This window comes from Macrobrachium rosenbergii, chromosome 24 (genome assembly GCF_040412425.1).
Source record: "Macrobrachium rosenbergii isolate ZJJX-2024 chromosome 24, ASM4041242v1, whole genome shotgun sequence".
Classification (NCBI taxonomy): domain Eukaryota; kingdom Metazoa; phylum Arthropoda; class Malacostraca; order Decapoda; family Palaemonidae; genus Macrobrachium; species Macrobrachium rosenbergii.
In genome coordinates this window covers 32,091,713-32,111,409 of record NC_089764.1, presented here as the reverse complement: position 1 = coordinate 32,111,409, position 19,697 = coordinate 32,091,713, and the positions used below count along the sequence as shown (strand labels likewise).

The 19,697-nt window shown below is 41.0% G+C and overlaps 1 protein-coding gene across 7 annotated transcripts in view; it reads right to left on the bottom strand.

Moving 5' to 3' along the window:
* The window catches only part of Pur-alpha (Purine-rich binding protein-alpha), a 341,292-nt gene that overhangs the window by 181,291 nt on the left and 140,304 nt on the right, over positions 1 to 19,697 (bottom strand). For 2 of the 7 annotated variants that reach the window (XM_067126412.1, XM_067126410.1), the window contains one exon: positions 13,967 to 15,635. The exons of 4 other annotated variants lie outside the window; for them this stretch is intronic. In XM_067126412.1, coding sequence (XP_066982513.1) covers positions 13,967 to 15,134 — 1,168 coding nt within the window. In that variant the 5' untranslated portion in view covers positions 15,135 to 15,635. Of the gene's footprint in view, positions 1 to 13,966; positions 15,636 to 19,697 lie in introns of those variants that run through there. One more of the 7 variants, XR_010857027.1, reaches the window with a different exon arrangement.

The following is a 19,697-nucleotide window of genomic DNA, read 5'->3' as shown; positions in this document are numbered from 1 at the left end:
AGGGGCCACTGACTTGAATTCCAACTTCCAAAGAATATTGGTTTCAACCTCCCACCGCAGCAGACCCAACACTGCGGCAGTAACTGATCACGATACGGAGCCAGTGATTTTTCCCTCGCCCAGGGGGAGGCGCGAACTCGCGACATCTGGGAGGCATGTCAAGACACTGGCGACCCTTCCAGCGGACCATCTTTAGCAGGGCGAGAATCAAGGCTGCATGCATAAATGAATTCTGCCCTTTAAATTCCAGCATCGTGCTCATTCACAAAACACTTAAGAATGTCTTCATCCAAATCAAGTTTGGATCTTACGCTGTGATGGACAGAGCAAGCCCCACGGGCCAGGATACAAGGAGGTGGTGAAAAAGGCTGACAGGATTAATTGATTGATTGATTTGTGGCCATTAAAACTGGCGTCAAAACATCTAGGTTATTAACGCCGTAATAAAATAAAATAGGAAATTAAAAAGATAGATAAACAAATAAGTTTAAAAATAGTTTCACATAAAACAAGGCAAAAAGAGCCGAAGTGTCTTCGGCGCAATCGAGTTTTCTGTACAGCCGCCACAGCGTACAATCAAAGGATGATAGGCCTGACAAGAGTGGGAGAACTGACTTCAATCAAGTAAGGAAGTCCTTAGATATCATTAGTAGCCGAAAAGAAAGGTGTTAACTAACCAAAAACAAAAAAGTAGAGAACTTTTCACATACCCAAAAAGGCTTCAAACAAAAGCTTTTCAATGTTATTATCTACAGCTCTCCGCACATCGCCTACTTCTGAGCAGATGAGTTAAAGCAACTTTGTCTTAATATTCATTCTCCGAGGTAACTGTGTACAAAGACTGTTTCTCCCTGCAAAGATGAAACAAGACTCCATCGACCCTTCCTAAAGTTTTCGATGATTCATGAATTTTTACTGTTATTTTATATTACTATACTTGAACATAAATATGCAACTGTAATAGCCACTTCCTGGATACGCTTTCCACTACAAAGCCTTCGATCCAAATGCAAGAAATACGAAGTCATTACGATGTCCGGTAGCAGGATTTGAACCCGCATCCAGAGCATCAGAACGAGCTCACGTTCCGACCTGACCAAGACAAGGTTACGAAGCGCCTCACAAACGAGAGGCGCAGGGTTCGAGTCCTGCTCGAGCTGGAATGATCTTCCACAGAATTCCATTAAAAAACTCCGCATCTGTACACCTAATTAGAGGATGGGTGTAGAAAGGCGAAACTACTCTGAGTAACACGTGGCTTTAAGATACACTCGGCCACATGGATGAAAACTGATTAAGAGGATATTACAATGTTAATCTTCAATGACGCAAAGAACAAAATATACATATACCTGAATATACTGCTAAATAAAAAGCAATACGGTCATTAACTTCAATTTTAGATGTGATAAACAAAACTCGGCATTTCCATCACAAAATCTGTGCCGAATGTTAGTAGGCAACTGGTCCATTGCCATAATCTGATACTCCCTGCCAAGATCTGATTTCCAATTTACCTGTAAAAGTGATACGACCAATCAGCTCTTAGGGGACAGACTACTAAGCAATGACACACCTGTGCACTACACCCTGACATGCATACCAACAAAGCACTCTGTTCAGTTTCCATACCAAGACCAACATAAACAAACAAACAACTGGCTAATAAACCCACATGTGACCATGTAACCGCTATGAACTGTGCATTTATTATACGAATAAGCAAACAAAAATGATCAAATATCCATACGCGAGAAAATATATATAAAAGAAAAAGCAAAGGCAATTATGCACCGCATTTGTAGGTGACATCATAGTCCCTCTTAACTTGTGAGCAGGAGTATTAATTCAAACTTCCAAGGGAGACTGGCCGTTCCACTGCCAGAGTATAGAGGGGATGGGAGAAGACCTTTGAAGAACGTGACCAAAGGGGCATCTCGGTAAAGTGGATGTGGATTCTCTGCAAAGCAAGTAGCACGGGCTATTTCTCAGAGTGCAAGCACCAAAGCTGTTAATGGAATTTCCATGTTGAAAGAGAGCCTATGGAACGGAATGGCGTACAGAATTTAGGCCAAATGACAAGCACTGGGACTAATGTGGTCATTCAGGGCTGAAACTGAAACTGAGCGTAGAATGGTTTGAAAAGTGTAACAGAAGGAAACCTTTGCAGTTGCACTATGAAACAATTGTTAGCAGAGGGGGTCAGCAAGAAGGAAGAAAGAGAATATGAACAGAGATACGGTAAAAGAGGGCTTATGGAAAAGGTGTATAATCAAGGCTACCGAAAATAGATCTATTCTTTCGGTAGTCTCGGTATAATGTTGTATGAGCCGCGGTCCATGAATCTTTAACCACTGCCTGGTGGTGGCCTACCCTATATCGTTGCCAGAAGAACGATTATGTCTAACTTTAACCTTAAATAAAATAAAAACTACTGAGGCTAGAGGGCTGCAATTTGGTATGCTTGATGATTGGAGGGTGTATGATTACCATACCGATTTACAACCCTCTAGCCTCGGTAGTTTTTAAGATCTGAGGGCGGACAGAAAAAAAGTGCGGAGGACAAAGCCGGCACAACAGTTTTCTTACACAGAAAACTAAAACGGAACCAACTTGGAGCAATGCTGATCCCCGAAGGCTGCCCAATATGCATCTATCACAGTCCAGGACTCCTGCAACTTGCAAGCAATGTTAACAAAGTCAATTGGGCAGTGGTCTGTATCTCTACTACAAAGCATCCCAGAGTAGAACGTTTCCAAACTGATATAACAATATAATGAGACAAGATAAAACGTCAATTTCCTTTCAGTTCTTCTTCTACAGCAAAGATTTTAGTACAGCTTCATAAAGAAATTACAAGCTATACAATATGTTTTCGTCCAAGGTACGAGACATTCCCCGCCAGAAGGAAGGTCTAATCCTCGTGGACACACCAAGTGACCGGCAGCTATTCGTCAAAGCAAAGGTCGTCCTGCACTAGCGTTCTTCATATAAGGTTTCTCTTGAATAAGTGGAAAAAAAAAACGACACAGACACCAGCTTACGGCGGGAGACAAAAAAAAACTTACACACAGAGCCGATCTTAATAAGAAGATACAGCAACCGAGCAACTCTTCAGAGAAAATATTTCCAATACAGATGTTCTTGTGAAAATTTCAGTTAGCACTATGTTAATTATACTGAGATACAATCATTTACAGAACACCGTTTCCCAAAAATCAAGAAAAACCCAAAGATATACAAATTCATTGTGAAATTCAGGGTGGCCTACAGAAAATTCATTGTACCATTCAGGGTGGTCTACAGAAAATTCATTGTACCATTCAGGGTGGCCTACAGAAAATTGTTCCATTCTGGGTGGCCTACAGAAATTTCATTGTACCATTCAGAATGGCCTACAGAAAATTCATTGTACCATTCAGGGTGGCCTACAGAAAATTCATTGTACCATTCAGGGTGGCCTACAGAAAATTCATTGTACCATTCAGGATGGCCTACAGAACAACAGAATATTGAATTTAGGCCAAAGGCCAAGCGCTGGACCCATGAGGTCATTCAGCACTGAAATGGAAATTGAGAATAAAAAGGTATGAAAGGCGTAACAGGAGGCAAACCTCAAAGCAGTCGCACCATGAAACATTTGTCAGGAGATGGTGGATAACAAGATAGAAGAAAGAGAACATGAACGGAGGTACAGTAAAAGGAAAGAAAAGGGTTGCAGCTAGGGGGCTTCGGAAGGGACGCTGCAAAGAACCCAGAGTAATGGCTACAGTGCACCGCGTGAGGTGGGCGGACGGGGCTACTCCTCTAGGGGAAGGATGGCCTACAGAACATTCTGAAGGAAAATTCTGAGGAGAAATTTACGTAATTCGGATAAATACCTGATGCAAAATCAGCCAAAGTTTATGGAGGAAGAGAGAGGAAAGCGGTACTAGTTGGTCTCGCCTTAATTGGCAGACTTCATTCAAATTTGAACGGGAAAGGCGCTTGCCCCAAAAGCCACCAGATAAACAAACGCACGCAATGCCTTCGGCACCCGGATGGACTGACGCAAGGTCTATAGACCTTGGACTGACGCTTCCAGTGAGGGACGGCGTAAGAACACAGAAGTAAAGAAGGACAAAGCGACAACGAGGTGTCGCAGGCCGTACGTTGACAGGTATAATATATACTGTCAGCGAAGCCAGGAGGTGAGAAGTAGGCAGAGGAGGACGACGGACAGGAGCAACCTCAGCACGGCAGTTCGTGTGCGTGCGAGAAGGCCCCAAACCCCCAACCGCCGCCGTCCTGCCTTCCAAGCCTTGGGGAGGAGAATCATAGGACGGGACGGAGGGTGGCTGTTACAAATGCGTCTAGACGAGGACTAGACGGGGAGAGAGAGAGAGAGAGAGAGAGAGAGAGCGACTGTTTCCTGCCCTGCTGGGTCGAGTACAGCGCGCCACGCACATATACACATATACGCGTACACACACACATACATACAGACACACACGCACACCAGCGCGCGTCCCCAAAGCACACTCGCAAACAGACACTCAGCGTGCTCTCTCTCTCCCCTTTTCCCTCCATCTCGCACTCCACTCGACGACGACGACGGCGGCGGCGGAGGTGGAGGCGGCGTCTCCTCCTCTCCCATCTCCTCCCTTCTTCCTAGATGTATGTATGTGCACGTGTTTGGTGGCGGGGGTGGCGGTAGTGGGTCTCCTCTCAGTTCGGTCGATAGCGACACAATAATAGTATACGTTTCCCTCGCCTCCTTTTACGTTAACCTGCACCATTTTAGGGTTCGAAGCCATTCATAAACATGCAGGGCGGAGGGGGAACTTGGGGAGTCTTCACTTGTCGTCAAATCGGAGGCGACACGACACCACACGGGATGGGCGCACTGCTTGCTGCCTACCTGTCCAGGATTTATCCCTCGGGACAGGACAGGAGGAGGAGGAGGAGGAGGAGGAGGAGGAGGAGGTAGTCATGATCATCATTTTCTCCAGTTACGTTACGTCACTGAATAACACTGAAATGCATTACGCAACTAAGGGACCATACTATGCACTGAATTTTTCTTTTCAGCGAAATATGGAATGCTTCCCTGTGTAGGATTTATCCCTCGGGACAGGAGGAGGAGGAGGAGGAGGAGGAGGAGGAGGAGGAGGTAGTCATGATCATCACTTTCTCCAGTTACGTCACTGAATAACATTGAAATGCATTACGCAACTAAGGGACCATACTACGCACTGAATTTTTCTTTCCAGCGAAATACAGAATGCCTACTTATATAGGATTTATCCCTCGGGACAGGACGGGGAGGAGGAGGAGGAGGAGGAGGAGGAGGAGGAGGAAGAAGAAGACGAGGAGATAGTCAAGATCATCACTTTCTCCAGTTACGTCACTGAATAACATTGAAATGCGTTACGCAACTAAAGGACCATACTACGCACGGAATTTTTCTTTTTTAGCGAAATAATAGAATAAGAATTATCGGAATGTAATAAAATACCATCGAAAGAAAGACTGACTGATTGATTCTGTCTATTAAACCTGGCGTCACAACATCTTGGTTATTGACGCCGAAATAAATTTAGAGAGAAAACCAAAAATACAAAAAAGAATTTCTTATAAAAATATCTAAAAATATATCGAAAAAAAGTCACAAAATACATTCGGGTTACACTTTCTTCATTATTAATGTGTAACCAGAGGGTAATTGTTACTATTTTACTTTTAATTCCCTCAATCTGGATCAGGAGAGAGAGAGAGAGAGAGAGAGAGAGAGAGAGAGAGAGAGAGAGAGAGAGAGAGAGAGAGAGCCGAGACTTCACGCTGTTTAACTCAAACTTGAAAACACTTGCGCCAACACTTGTTATCCCGCACCTAGCTTATCCAGGTCTAGTTCAGCCCTATCGTCCAATTTTTCCTTATGTGCTGATAAGCTTATCGTCTCCCAACGCCGACGACAGGGAACTTATAAACAATTCCTACAAGACCAAACAGCCTTTTAAAATATATCTACCGTACCTTTGCTGTATTCGACCCATCTGAATAGCTTCTACAGTTCGCATCTTAAATCACACATATTGCCCAGAGGAATCCTTTGCACGAAGAATCATTTGAACTGCCTCTACTACTGTTTTCCTTCCATTAAAATTCAACTGCTGCTCTCTGAACAAACTTTGAAATCCGGATGAGCAGTATCACCACCAATTAACAAGTCCAAAACATTTATAAACAACTGAACATCAGCAACTAAATAAACAGACATTCTTGGTCGTCCAGTACTTATTCTTTACGATATGAATCTCAAAATTTAATTAAAATAAAAGCTACGACTAACGTTAAGTAAAATAATCTTTACATATTTCAGTTTCGGTTAAACGGCACATCTGGCCGGATCTTTCGATGAGAAGAGTTCGATTACTCGAAATAGCTACTTTTTAGTAACAGTGGTTCTCAACCGGGGGGCGCGCTCCCCTAGGGGGGCGGCAGCAATTTCCAAGGGAGGCGCGAGCCCTAGGGGAAAATTAAAAATTCTCTAATTATATTCATTATTCTCTCAACAAGAGTGAGGAACTAATTTTCAGAAGTTTGTGGAAAAATGCACAAGTACCGCCTTATGACGGTAGTTTCCTATAGTCTGCTACTCTGGTTAGACTCGTTGGGCTTGCCATGTTTTTTAATTATTTGCCTCTCTCCCTATCCCTCGAAACCCCTTCTCTTTCTCCCATTTTCCTTTAAATCTGGGAGGGAATTTTACCCACAGATGCAAGGGGGGTGTGGAGGAAAGGACCATCTCTTAGAGGGGGCGTGGTGATGAAAAGGCTGAGAACCACTTTCACTAGATATATTCACAGACGCATAAACAAAATGGCAAAACTCTGCGGGATTAAAAGGTAACATTTGAAAAACTCTACGGGAAGAAATCTCCAGAGTAAGTGTGTGTGGTTGGGTTTTGAACACCAAAAATTACATATTATAAATTTCTCATGCGGGCAAACGAAAATAACTATGGGGAACAAACAGTACTACCAGATAATTTTCATTAAAAATAATTCGTTAACAATTTATCAACGAAAAAACATAAATTTGTGATAGATTCTACCTACAGCAGTGGTTCTCCTGTACCCACAAGGGGTAGGAAAACTTAAATCTGGGGTACGAGACATGTGCAATGGTACTGTACATTACCCATGCGAAAGTAAGACATATATTTTACTAATTTTCCTCTCACTAACTGACACTTTCCATTTGAAATAAAAAAGTACCTTTATTCAGTAATTGAATACATCTAATAATTTCTCAGCAAGGTTTGTATTACTGATCCTTTTCATATTTCTGTTATTCTGGAGAAGTATTGTCACTACTACTCTAACTTAATAATGATCACCTGTCTAACTCTGATTTAGGCAATATGGAAAATGTAACTGTATTCAGGGACAACTATTTGACACCTGTGGTCTTTGCTGTGTTGCCATTTTATAGAAACTATGTATTTGACACCTGTGGTCTTTGCTTTGTTGGCATTTTATAGAAACTATGTATTTGACACCTGCTTTGTTGCATTTTATAGAAACTGTAAGCATGTATGCATGTATGTATGTATGTATGTATGTATGTATATGTTTATGTATGTAAGCATATATACATATCTATAATTAAATATATTTATGTATATATATAGTATATATATGTATATATACATATGTATTTATATGTATGTATATGTATGTGTTCATGTATAAATTATAATATACAGTATATATATATATACATATACACAAACGAGACATAACCCAAAACTGTTTGTCAATTATATTTTCACTGTCGAGCCTGAAATTTTCTTGTATTCCCTAAATTACGAGAAACAATTCAATGACACCGTTTATTCTTTTCCTCACCTGATGCCAATCTTTCAAGTCCGCCTGGACACCTGGTGTGTACAAATCTGACATCACAGGATGCATAATAAAATCACTAAATGCCGCTGATGACTTCGTGTCAATCAAACCCGACTCCTAATGTCTGCTTTGATTTTCTAATAATTTAAATTTATTTGTGGGAGCGTGTGTTCCTGGTCCGCTAATGAAGGGAAACTAAATGGTGGAAAGTCACAGAATATCAGTCTAGAGGCTTATGATTTATTATTATTCAGAGGATGAAGAGCCCCTGTTCATAAGGTACAAGCCCACCAAAGGGGCCACTGACTTGAAATTCAAGAAGCTTCCAAAGAATGTTAAGGTGTTCATTAGGGAGAAGTAACATAGGGTAATGGGAAATACAGACAGAAGAGATGTCGCTTATGAACAAGTAAAAAAAATGCACCCAAGTTTCTTCGGCGCAATCAAGTTTTCTGTACAGCGTATAATCAAGACCACCGAAAACAGATCGATCTTTCGGTAGTCTCGGTATAATACTGTAAGAACTGCGGCCCATGAAACTTTAATCACGGCCCGGTGGTGGCCTATCCTATATCGTTGCCAGAAGCACTATATTGCTAACTTTAACCTTAAATAATATAAAAACTACTGAGGCTAGAGGGTTGCAATTTGTTATGTTCGATAATTGGAGGGTGGATGATCGATATACCAATTTGCAGCCCTCTAGCCTCAGTAGTTTTTGAGATATGAGGGCGGACAGAAAAAGTGCTGACAGACAGACAGAGTTTCTTTTACAGAAAACTAAAAAAGAAAAAATACATTAAATTAATAAATAGATAAAAATGTATTAAAATGCAAGGATTGCGCAAGTCTGAATCTGACGCCCCTGAGTATTGATGAACGAGCGGTGTTGTCATCGAGATTTTAGGGCTAATTAAGAATGAATGGCCCAAATGAGCCCCGAATAGATTCCCCCACCAGATGCTTAGCAACTACTGACCTTCGGAGTTAGGTGACAGCTAAAGTTACTCTGTAAATTTTCGAGTCTTTATCCAACACAACTGGAACCTCGAGAACAGTGGTTCTCAAACGGGGGGTAATTAACTCCCGTGGGGGTAATGAAGCCGTTTCTGGGGGTAACGAGGCACTTTCTAAATTTTATTTTCCATTAATTACCAAAGAAATAATGCTTTAATTCCAATTTGTAATACAAGAAATAATGCTTAACTTTTTTTGTCAATAGCATAATGTCTAAAATTTAAATTCTGTATTTCTGAAGACTTGAGTAAAAGTAAAATCAATTTCTTCCATATAAAATGCATCAGAAATTAAGCATTCCAATATTTTTCTTTCCTTTCTATTATAACTTCACATAACTGAAGAGGACTGGGGTGTGGGTCATGGTGATCTATCACACCGCTCCCCCCCAACCCCCCCTAGGAACTTTGCTATACAATACCGAAGGTGAACCTTTGGATGGATTTCCTAAAGAAACAGTCACTTCCCTCGCGATGAGTTTAACATAATCATTATACAATAAAACCCACAAGGCATTAGCGTATCACCACAAAGCATGTTACTTCCAAGTTAAAATGACAGCTAGACTTATCTATCAAAATAGTTCTTGCCAAACTGACATGGGAAATTTTAGTACTTTTCTTCGCTGGTTTCCTATGTACGTCGAAAGCGCAAGTCATATCAAGGACAACAAGAGTACATCAAAAAGCAATGACACGAACACATATGGTACGTAAACAAACTCCAATATATATATATATGTATATATAAACTGATATAAAAATATATATATATATGACTATTTATCACATAGATACAATCAGAAAGCTACAAACGTCCTTTAATGCCAATTACTACTGATTTTTTTGTTACCGAAGATTTTTAGTTGATAATAAGTCCAAATGGGACCCCGGACGAGGAATAAATACTAACCAGTCGGCCACAAAAGCATTGAAGAATCATTCTGAGAAAAAAACTGCAGTACTACTGACTTTGCAGATATCAGTGCATTTCACTCTGAAACTGCAGTACCTTGTGTATTAACCCAATAGGTGGCACATCTCAATTTCGAAAATTTTGCAGATGCTGCAGTTTTCCATTTAGGGCAGAATGCACGTCAGCTGTAATTTTAAAAGTGAAATACGAATAATAAAAATGAGCGGGTATTCTCCAGTTAACCAAAAAGAGTTACTGATTCACTGATAAACTCGTGACGGTCGTACTGGGATGGGATGGGAGAGAGAGAGAGAGAGAGAGAGAGAGAGAGAGAGAGAGAGAGAGAGAGAGAGAGAGAGAGAGATATTAACAACTAGTATAACCAGCGAGCAAATCCCCATAAACCATCTTGAACCTGAGCAGAATGGCAACATCGCAAGCCTGTCACCACAGAAAAATGACACGTCGCGGGCCCTATCCAATCCCGCAGAAGTCAAGTGAAGAGTCAAAAAAGGTTTTCTTGCGAGGCTATGACATCACCATGATTCATTCAAGTGATGTCTCCAAGGCTTTTCTCTCTCTCTCTCTCTCTCTCTCTCTCTCTCTCTCTCTCTCTCTCTCTCTCTCTCTCACACGATTAGTTAGGTCGTCACTGCATGAAGTGGCTGCGTAACCTGGCAGAATTAGTAACAGGTCATATTTGAAGAACGCTGTTCGTTTTTTATTAGTTTCCTGTACAAGAAAACTATTGTGCCGGGCTTTGTCTTTCCGTCCGCACTTTATTCTGTCAGCACTTTTTCTCTCCGCCCTCAGATCTTAAAATCTACTGAGGCTAGAGGGCTGCAAATTGGTATGTTGATCATCCACCCTCCAATCATCAAACATACTAAATTGAAGCCCTCTGGCCTCAGTAGTTTTAAGTTATTTAAGGTTAAAGTTAGTTATAATCGTGCATCTGGCAGCGATGTAGGACAGACCACCACCGGGCCGTGGTTAGAGATTCACGGGCCGCGGTTCATACAGCATTAAACCGAGACCACCGAAAGATAGATCTATTTTCGGTCGCCTTGATTATACGCTGTAGCGGCTGTACAGAAAACTCGTTCGCGCCAAAGTTCAAGTTTTCTGTACAGCTTATAATCAAGGCCACCGAAAATAGATCTACCTTTCGGCGGTCTCGGTATAATGCTGTATGAGCCGCGGCCCATGAATATTTAACCACGGGCCGGTGTGGCCTATGCTATATCGTTGCCAGAAGCACGATTATGGCTAAGTTTAACGACTCAAAGATTAGCAAACTAATGAAATGTCTGAATTTTAAATATTATTTACATGTTTAAAAGCTCTACATCCTTTGATAAACTGAATCTTTATAATAATCAACAAATTAATGTCTCAAATCTTTCTCAATTTGATTAAAATGCCTAAAAACATTTCTTACAGTATTTCCTAAAATCACTTAATATTAAACCACAAATCTCTGATAACATCACGCTTTAAGAACTTATAAAACCTTTCGTCAAATACATTTTTATCTATTTGTTAATTTATTTTTTTTCTTTAAGTGACTGGGAGACCTTTCTGTATTTCTCTTTACTGCCTTTTAATCCTTTCTAATGAACACCCAAATATTCATTGCAAGCTTCAGAATTTCAAGTCAGTGGCCCCTTTGGTGGGTTTGTTCCAAATGAATAGGTTTCATCTTCTGAATAATAATAATAATAATAATAATAATAATAATAATAATAATAATAATAATAATAATAATAATCAATCATTGATGTCGCAATTACGAGAAAGAAAAGAGAGAAAATTGATAAGTATCAAGACCTGAAAATCGAAATAAGAAGGATATGGAATATGCCAGTGGAAATTGTACCCATAATCCTAGGAACACTAGGCACGATCCCAAGATCCCTAAAAAGGAATCTGGCAAAACTAGATGCCGAAGTAGCTCTAGGACTCACGCGGAAAAGTGTTCTACTAGAAACAGCGCACATAGTGAGAAAAGTGATGGACTCCTAAGGAGGCAGGATGCAACCCGGAAACCCTCCACACTATAAAAACCACCCAGTCGAATAGGATGACTGTGATAGACCATAATATAATAATTAAAATAATAATAAAATTAATTAACGCTTCAGAGGCTCTTCAATGACAAGATCAGGGCTAGATAAGAGGCCAACAATCAATGACGCAATACTCTAACATTCAAGCGGTTGTTAATCAGTTAGGGCCTAAAAAAAAAAAGACTTCTATTACTCACCATCGCATCCCATCATCATCATCATCATCATATAAACACATGAGCGTCAAATGCTCCACAAACTACGGTTTCCATTATGCTTACTCACTTTCGCCCAAGTTGGCAAGCGTAGCCGACCTGGCAATGTAGCCAGTCTTATGTCATTGGCAAGAAGGGCGGGAGAGGAACAAAACACGCGACTGATTGCTGAAAAGTCACACTCACACACACACAGTCATGTCACAAGACTCACTGTCCTCGGGAATAATTAGGGATATTAACCAAAAAGACGTTTTTGTGTTCCTCTCAAACGCAACTATTCTCTGATTTCGGCTGTCCGTCCAGAGGACATTATTCGCTAATTGCGCAAGAGATTATATTTACTGATATATAAATTTGGTTCATTATGTTGGCAATAAGCGATCACAGCACATGCTAAACAGATGCATATAATACTTAATTCTTTGAACAGAAAAATGAGTCATTTTTACAAAATCCTCGACTCTCTCACTCTCTCTCTCTCTCTCTCTCTCTCTCTCTCTCTCTCTCTCTCACAAAACACACACACACACACACATATATATATATATATATATATATATATATATATATATATATATATATATATATATACATATATACTGTATATATACATACATGCACACTAACACATTTTAAAAAACCCTATCTACATACATACACACAAACATACCAACACATTTACAAATAAACCCTATCTATGAAGTTCCAAGAAAAATTGGTAAAAAGAAAACAAGCTAAAAAGCACGAAGGTAAATGAAGAAAAAGTTCGTAAGACCAGAAGGATGAATTGGTGACGATGGACGAATGGCAGTGCCTGTATCGAAATAACAGTGACAAGGAAAGCGATTGAGGAAATAGGAAAGGAGGAAAAGGAAATAAGAAAGGAGGAGAACTTTTGTTTCTATGAAAGCTCTGTCACTACAGGCGATTTTCGTTAAAAAACACAAATACTGAGTTTTCAAAAGGTGCAAAAATGAAGGGGCAGATTGAACTGCGGTGTATGAGAGGCCTAGGTGAAATGATACAATAGAATATAGAATTAAGGCCAAAGGCCGTGAGCTGGGTCCTACGAGGTCATTCGGCGCTGAAATGGAAATTGAGTATAAAGGTCTAAAAGGTGGAACAGGAGGAACACCTCGCAGTTGCACTACGAATCAGCTGTTAGAAGAGGGTGGAAAGTCAGATGGAAGAAAGAACATGAACGGAGGTGAATTAAAATGAATGAAAGGGGTCGCAGCTAGGGGTTGCCAGGGGCGCTGCAAAGAACCTCAAGTAATGCCTACAGTGCAGCGCATGAGGTGCACTGACGGCACTAACCCCCCACGGGGTTGGTGATACATGGATTGGAAGATATTCAATTTATGGGGCGAACAAGTTACTTTTTTGGGGTAACAAATTAATTTAAGCCTTAAGAAACTACCGACATTACCTGAAGTAGTTCTGACATACAGGATGCATAATGAGACTTCCTGGAAGACAAGAATTGGGCAATGCTGAGGAGTGAAGGGGGAACATGGTTAGATGCTGAGAACTTTGAGAAGTGCAGTGAATGTCATTAATAAAGATTTGGTGTTTTTGTTGAGTTCTTCACACTTACAATGCTCATTGTAAAAATGCAGTGACTGCAATCTAGCTGTACCTAAGGATACTCCTTTTGGACCAACTGTAAATTGTGCATACAGATATAAAAAAACACTGGTTAGCAAGAATATCATTATATGTTTACATGTTTACATTAAAAAAAAAGTTAGGTAGTCAATATATACCCGAAAGGATTAACGAGGGCATTCCCGGACTCCTTTCCCTCACACAAAACAAAACAAGAACCAGAATCATCTCTCCCTCTCCTACTCACCATCATCAGGATCTGGTGGAATGGGGTTCACCCACTTCGATATCCGAAGAGTCGCAGGCCCGCGTCTCATGGGCCGAGGGGGTTCGTGGTACGACGCGGAGGGGACGCCGCTTCCCTCGTGATAAAACCTTTCTTCGCTGAAAGATGCCCCTGCCCCCTCCCCGCTGTCTTCTTCTTCCTCCTCTTCTTCTTCTTCTTCCTCTTCGCCTTCAGCCTCTTCCGCGTAACGCCTCACCGGATGTCCGCCTGGATGCATGTGGCGCTGCCCACTGGCTTCTCCCGCCATTGGCATCGTGACGTGCTGCGGCTTCAGGTACCTGAAGGGCCCCGACGGAATATGCGGCGGCGGCGGAGCCTGCGGAGGTCCCGTGGGCAATCTCGAATGCACACCCACTCCCATAGAAGGCCCGCCGGGAATCACGCCGAGCCGAAAGGGCGGCCCGTGAGGCGGCGGGTGCCCCACCGGAGGCCCGTGCGGAATCGGAGGCATCATATGCATTCCATGCCCAGGTGGCGGAGGAGGAGGATGGTGATGATGATGGTGCCCCGCGGAAGGGCGAGGGCGGGGGTTATAGCCAAACCCCGTGGGAGGGGGCGGCGGCCCCATAGGGTTGTGAAAAGTCTTCCTGAGAGAAACGTCGCCTTTAGCGGGGCCACTTATTGGCGCCGCCAATGGCCTGGGACTGACGCCGCTGGCTTCCTTTGGGGCCACTCCAGCTGAGCCATTTCTGGCACCTGGCTGATGATGGTGCTGAACAGGTGGTTCTTCTATCACTAGAGGCACAGTGGGTTCCGACAGCAGCGGCCGATCCTCCTCCTGCTCCTCCTCCGAAGCAACGCCAGCGGGAGATGGTTTGGAGGCTTTGGTCGCCATGGCGGAGGAGGGCGGGAGGGCTTCCACGGGAGGTACTTGAGAGGAAGGAACAGGTGTGACAGGTACGGCGCCAGGGCTTACCGGAGCAGTTTCCTTTGGTGCAGGCACAGGCAACTGTGAAGTGGTGACAGTTGCGGTAGTGGCGGCGGCGGCGGCGGTCGTGGTGGAAGGCGTCGTCGGGGGCGGATTCTCGGTCTGAAGAGGAGGCTGCGACTTGACGGTGGTGGCAGTGACAGTTGTCGTTCCCATTGTGTCGCCTTCTTCAGTAGTAGCCTGGTGGCGTATGTCTTGCATGTCAGACGCGCGGGTGGGCTCTCAGAGGGTGGAGAGGCGCCGCCACTAACTCTGACTGGCTGACTGGCTAACTGACTGACTGACAGGTCTGTCTGGCAGATTGGAAGCCAGGGCAGGACAAGAGGGGCAGCAGGAGTGAAGACTCTTCTTCAGTAAACCCTTTATAAAAGGGCTCTAACCACTACACTACCGGCTGAGTGCACCACAAAAATTAAACTAGTGTCCAACACATGCTCTAAGCAGTCGGAGGGAGGGCTGGCACATCCAATGTTTTCCTTTAAACTCCCGTGGACTCACTATCTTCTTCTTCTTCTTTCCTCTCTGTCTTTTCTTTTCTATCACCTACAAAATCTACCTCGTTTCTTTTTCATCAAGGGCAAGGTGCTACTAGCTTCCAAAGTCTATCAAAACTATTTTCGTCGACAGACACACACGTCATTTTATCATAAGGATTCGAGTTCATAATCAACACAAACTTACATATATAAAAGGTTAATAAACCTGAAACGAATGCATACATGATAAATATATAACATAAAAAACAAACATTTGTCCATCTTCTCAAAACACCCAATAGTCGCCATATAAATAGAAAGAGAGAGAGAGAGAGAGAGAGAGAGAGAGAGAGAGAGAGAGAGAGAGAGAGAGAGAGAGATGACATGGCAAAGTGCCACACGCCATCGCACATTCCAGCAGAAAGGTGGCGCTGCTATTTTCAAAGTGGGAGAACAGGAGAATGCAAAGAATGCTTGCCTTCCGGTAGAGGAGGGGGGGGGGGGGAAACGGCAGACGGACAGGGAAGACGGCTTGTCTCGGTACTCTCGGACGGAAGATGCAAAACACGAGATTAAGAAAATTATGAAATAGAAACTGCGCGTCGGGAACAGCAGGCAAAGGGTGGACGCTGTCCGCAGTATACTGCCCTAACATGGAAAACTGCAGTATCTGCAAAATTTCCGAAATTGAGATTTGCCACCTATTGGGCTCGCGAAACACTGGTACACAAGTTCCTGCAGTTTCAGAATGGTTCTTCAGTGCTTTATTTAGGGGGTCCCATTTGCAGTATTGGCAAAATCATTTTCTCAGTTTTGTCTTTTTGAAGATACTGCAGTCTTCCATTTTAGGGCAGAATAGGGCTGTCATATGACTTGCTAGTTTCGAAGGCTGGAATAAACATCGGGAAAGGTACAACCACACGAGCTGAACTAAAGGAACCATTATATACAAACGCACGACCACAAAATCCGAACCATTTTCTGAACCGAAACACCTCGACGACCTTAGCAAAAGATCTTGTAGTATCCAACCACACCTAGGCGAAGCAACTGTTACAAGTTGTACAACAATAGCCTCAGACAGAGTGAGTGAGGGGGAGAGCAAGGCCTATATATAATGACAGCCGCAAAGAGCCACCAGACATGTCAATACGTCAACCGGAATAATGTCAGGGTAAAGGACGGAAGAAGAAGAAGAAAGGACACCTAAAGTCATCAGCGTTCAGAGGCCATTGGGTCAGCCAGCCCAAGAAAGCAACTGACCTTTCTTTCCCAAGACTCAAGGTTGTCATAATATTAGAGAAAATATGTCCCAGTGCTTCACGGAAATTTCTTTAAAAAATACTTGAGAAAATGATGTAGGTTTGGATGAATCATTTTTTCTACCCAAAAGCAAAAAATATGAATTTCAATAAAAACTTCGCAGTACATGTTTCTAAAGAACACAACGATTTTGGCAATCGCTCACCATAAAAGAAAAAAAGAAAAATCTGACAAGTATACTCCCTTAGTATTCAAGGAAATATATTCAAGGTCAAATCGATTCAAATTTATACTCTATAAAAATAGCTTTTAATATATATATATATATATATATATATATATATATATATATATATATATATATAGTGTGAGAAGAATTACGTAAATTATATAAATCTTAATGATAATGATACCTGGAGAAATGAGAGACCTAAATTATTATTATTATTATTATTATTAACCAGAAAAATCCTTAGGTTAACGAAATGGAATACGCGCCTACACGACAAGCGTCTTAATGCTTGCAAGCAAAATAAAAAGAGGGCAGCGAAGTGTGACAGTAAAAGAGAGAGAGGGTGGGACGGCCGCCCTTGCGGGAGCTGGTGGCTCCTGTAGGGAAGCGGCTGACGAAGTGGAAGCGTTCTGAAGAGGGAGGACGGGGGGGGGGGGGCCAGATTCATCAGTAACTGAGAAATGAAAGATCAATGTCATTCTCAAAATTGTTGTGCCGAGAGCAAAATACTGAAATGATTCACTCTATCTGAGAACTTGATATATTAGTGGAGAGAGAGAGAGAGAGAGAGAGAGAGAGAGAGAGAGAGAGAGAGAGAGAGAGAGAGAGAGAGAGCATGCCACCGAGATGGTATGAATGAGTGAGTCAGTTAGTGAAGCACGCTTGGACCTTGCATCTCTCTCTCTCTCTCTCTCTCTCTCTCTCTCTCTCTCTGGCCGTCCCCTCATCTCCACAGAGCCAAAGCTCATTTTGATACCACGAGACTTTAACACATACCTAAACACCGCACACCGTTCAAGTTCAGTTTTACTATCGGTACGAATTGAAACTTCAGATGCTTGGGAGCGTTTACTTGCCCAGGCAATTGAGAGAGAGAGAGAGAGAGAGAGAGAGAGAGAGAGAGAGAGAGAGAGCAGTTGTCAGAGAGAGAGAGGCAGTTGTCATGAAGAGCATACAACAAATATATTATATATATATATATATATATATATATATATATATATATATATATATATATAAATTTATATATATATAAAATTTATATATATATAAAATTTATATATATATATATATATATAAATTTATATATATATATATGTGCTGTGTATATACATATATACTTTACATACATACATACAGTTTTAACTGTAACAACGATAAGAAATCGATCCCAACAAACGAATTGCCCCATGATTAAAGCGGCTGGAATTTGAAACTTCCTGAGATTTGATTTAAAAAAAAAAAAAAAAAAAAGCGACGTTTAGCAACAATAGTGAAATCTCTTCGCGAACTGAGAGAAGAAAAGCCAAAGCCAGGCACTGCTGGGACCAAAGAGGTCATTCAGCGCTGTGATGAATGAACCTGGTTGAAAAACAAATAAAAAATATACTGTAAACATTTATACTGGAAAACACACACACAGACATTAAATATATTTACATATATTTCAGACGTATAATAATAATAATAATAATAATAATAATAATAATAATAATAATAATAATATAAAGATAAGGGCACGAGACTTTCTTCCAAGTGAAAATGTTGTCTCCGGACAGGCTAGGGACAGAAAAATCCAACAGGTCGTGACACCAACAGAACCAACCTCGCCCTATCATCATGCCCACGACATGGGCAAACATATGCATGGCTACGAGTCTCTCTCTCTCTCTCTCTTGAACACACAATATATATAAATTAGACAGATTCTCTCTCTCTCTCTCTCTCTCTCTCTCTCTCTCTCTCTCTCTCTCTCTCTCTCTCCCCATGAAAACACTATATATAAATTACACAGCTCTCTTCCTCTCTCTCGCTTGACACAATATATAATATATATATATATATATATATATATATATATATATATATATATATATATATATATATATATATATATATATATATATATATATTAAACAGATATCTCTCGCTCTCCTCTCTCTCTCTCTTGTGAACACATTTTATGTAAATTACACATTTTCTCTCTCTCTCTCTCTCTCTCTCTCTATGAACACACACCATATAAAAATTTCACAGGAAATGTAGTAAGTAACTCGAGCGAGTTCCAACATCTCCGTCGAAGGCAAGACTACCAGGAACTTTCTTGAAATACACTTGGTTCCCAGAAGTTTCCCGCTTTCAAACATTATCTAATTTTTACATTTATTCAATGAACAATTATTTTTTACAGATTTTTCCTCTTTCAAACATTTTTCATCTAACTTTTATATTCACTCAAAGAACAGTTTTTTTTATGGAATTTTCCCTCTTTCAAAAATTTTTCATCTAACTTTAACATTTACTCAATGAACACAGTTTATTTTATAGAATTTTCCTCTTCAAACATTTTTCATCTAACTTTTACATTCACACAAAGCATCTAACTTTTACATTCACACAAAGAACAGTTTTTCTTTTACAGAATTTTCCTCTTTCAGACATTTTTCATCTAACTTTTACATTCACACAAAGAACATTTTTTTTTACAGAATTTTCCTCTTTCAAACAATTTTCATCTAACTTTTACATCGACTCAATGAACAGTTTTTTTTATAGATTTTTCCTCTTTCAAACATTTTTCATCTAACTTTTACATTCACTCAATGAACAGTTTCTTTTTATAGACACAAAGAACAGTTTTTTTTACAGAATTTTCCTTTCAAACATTTTTCATCTAGCATTTACATTCACTCAGTGAACAGTTTTTTTATTGCAATTATTTCTTTCTAAGCAGATCAAATAAACGCTTGTAAAACACATTTGTTTATGGTATACCATAAGACACTTATTTGT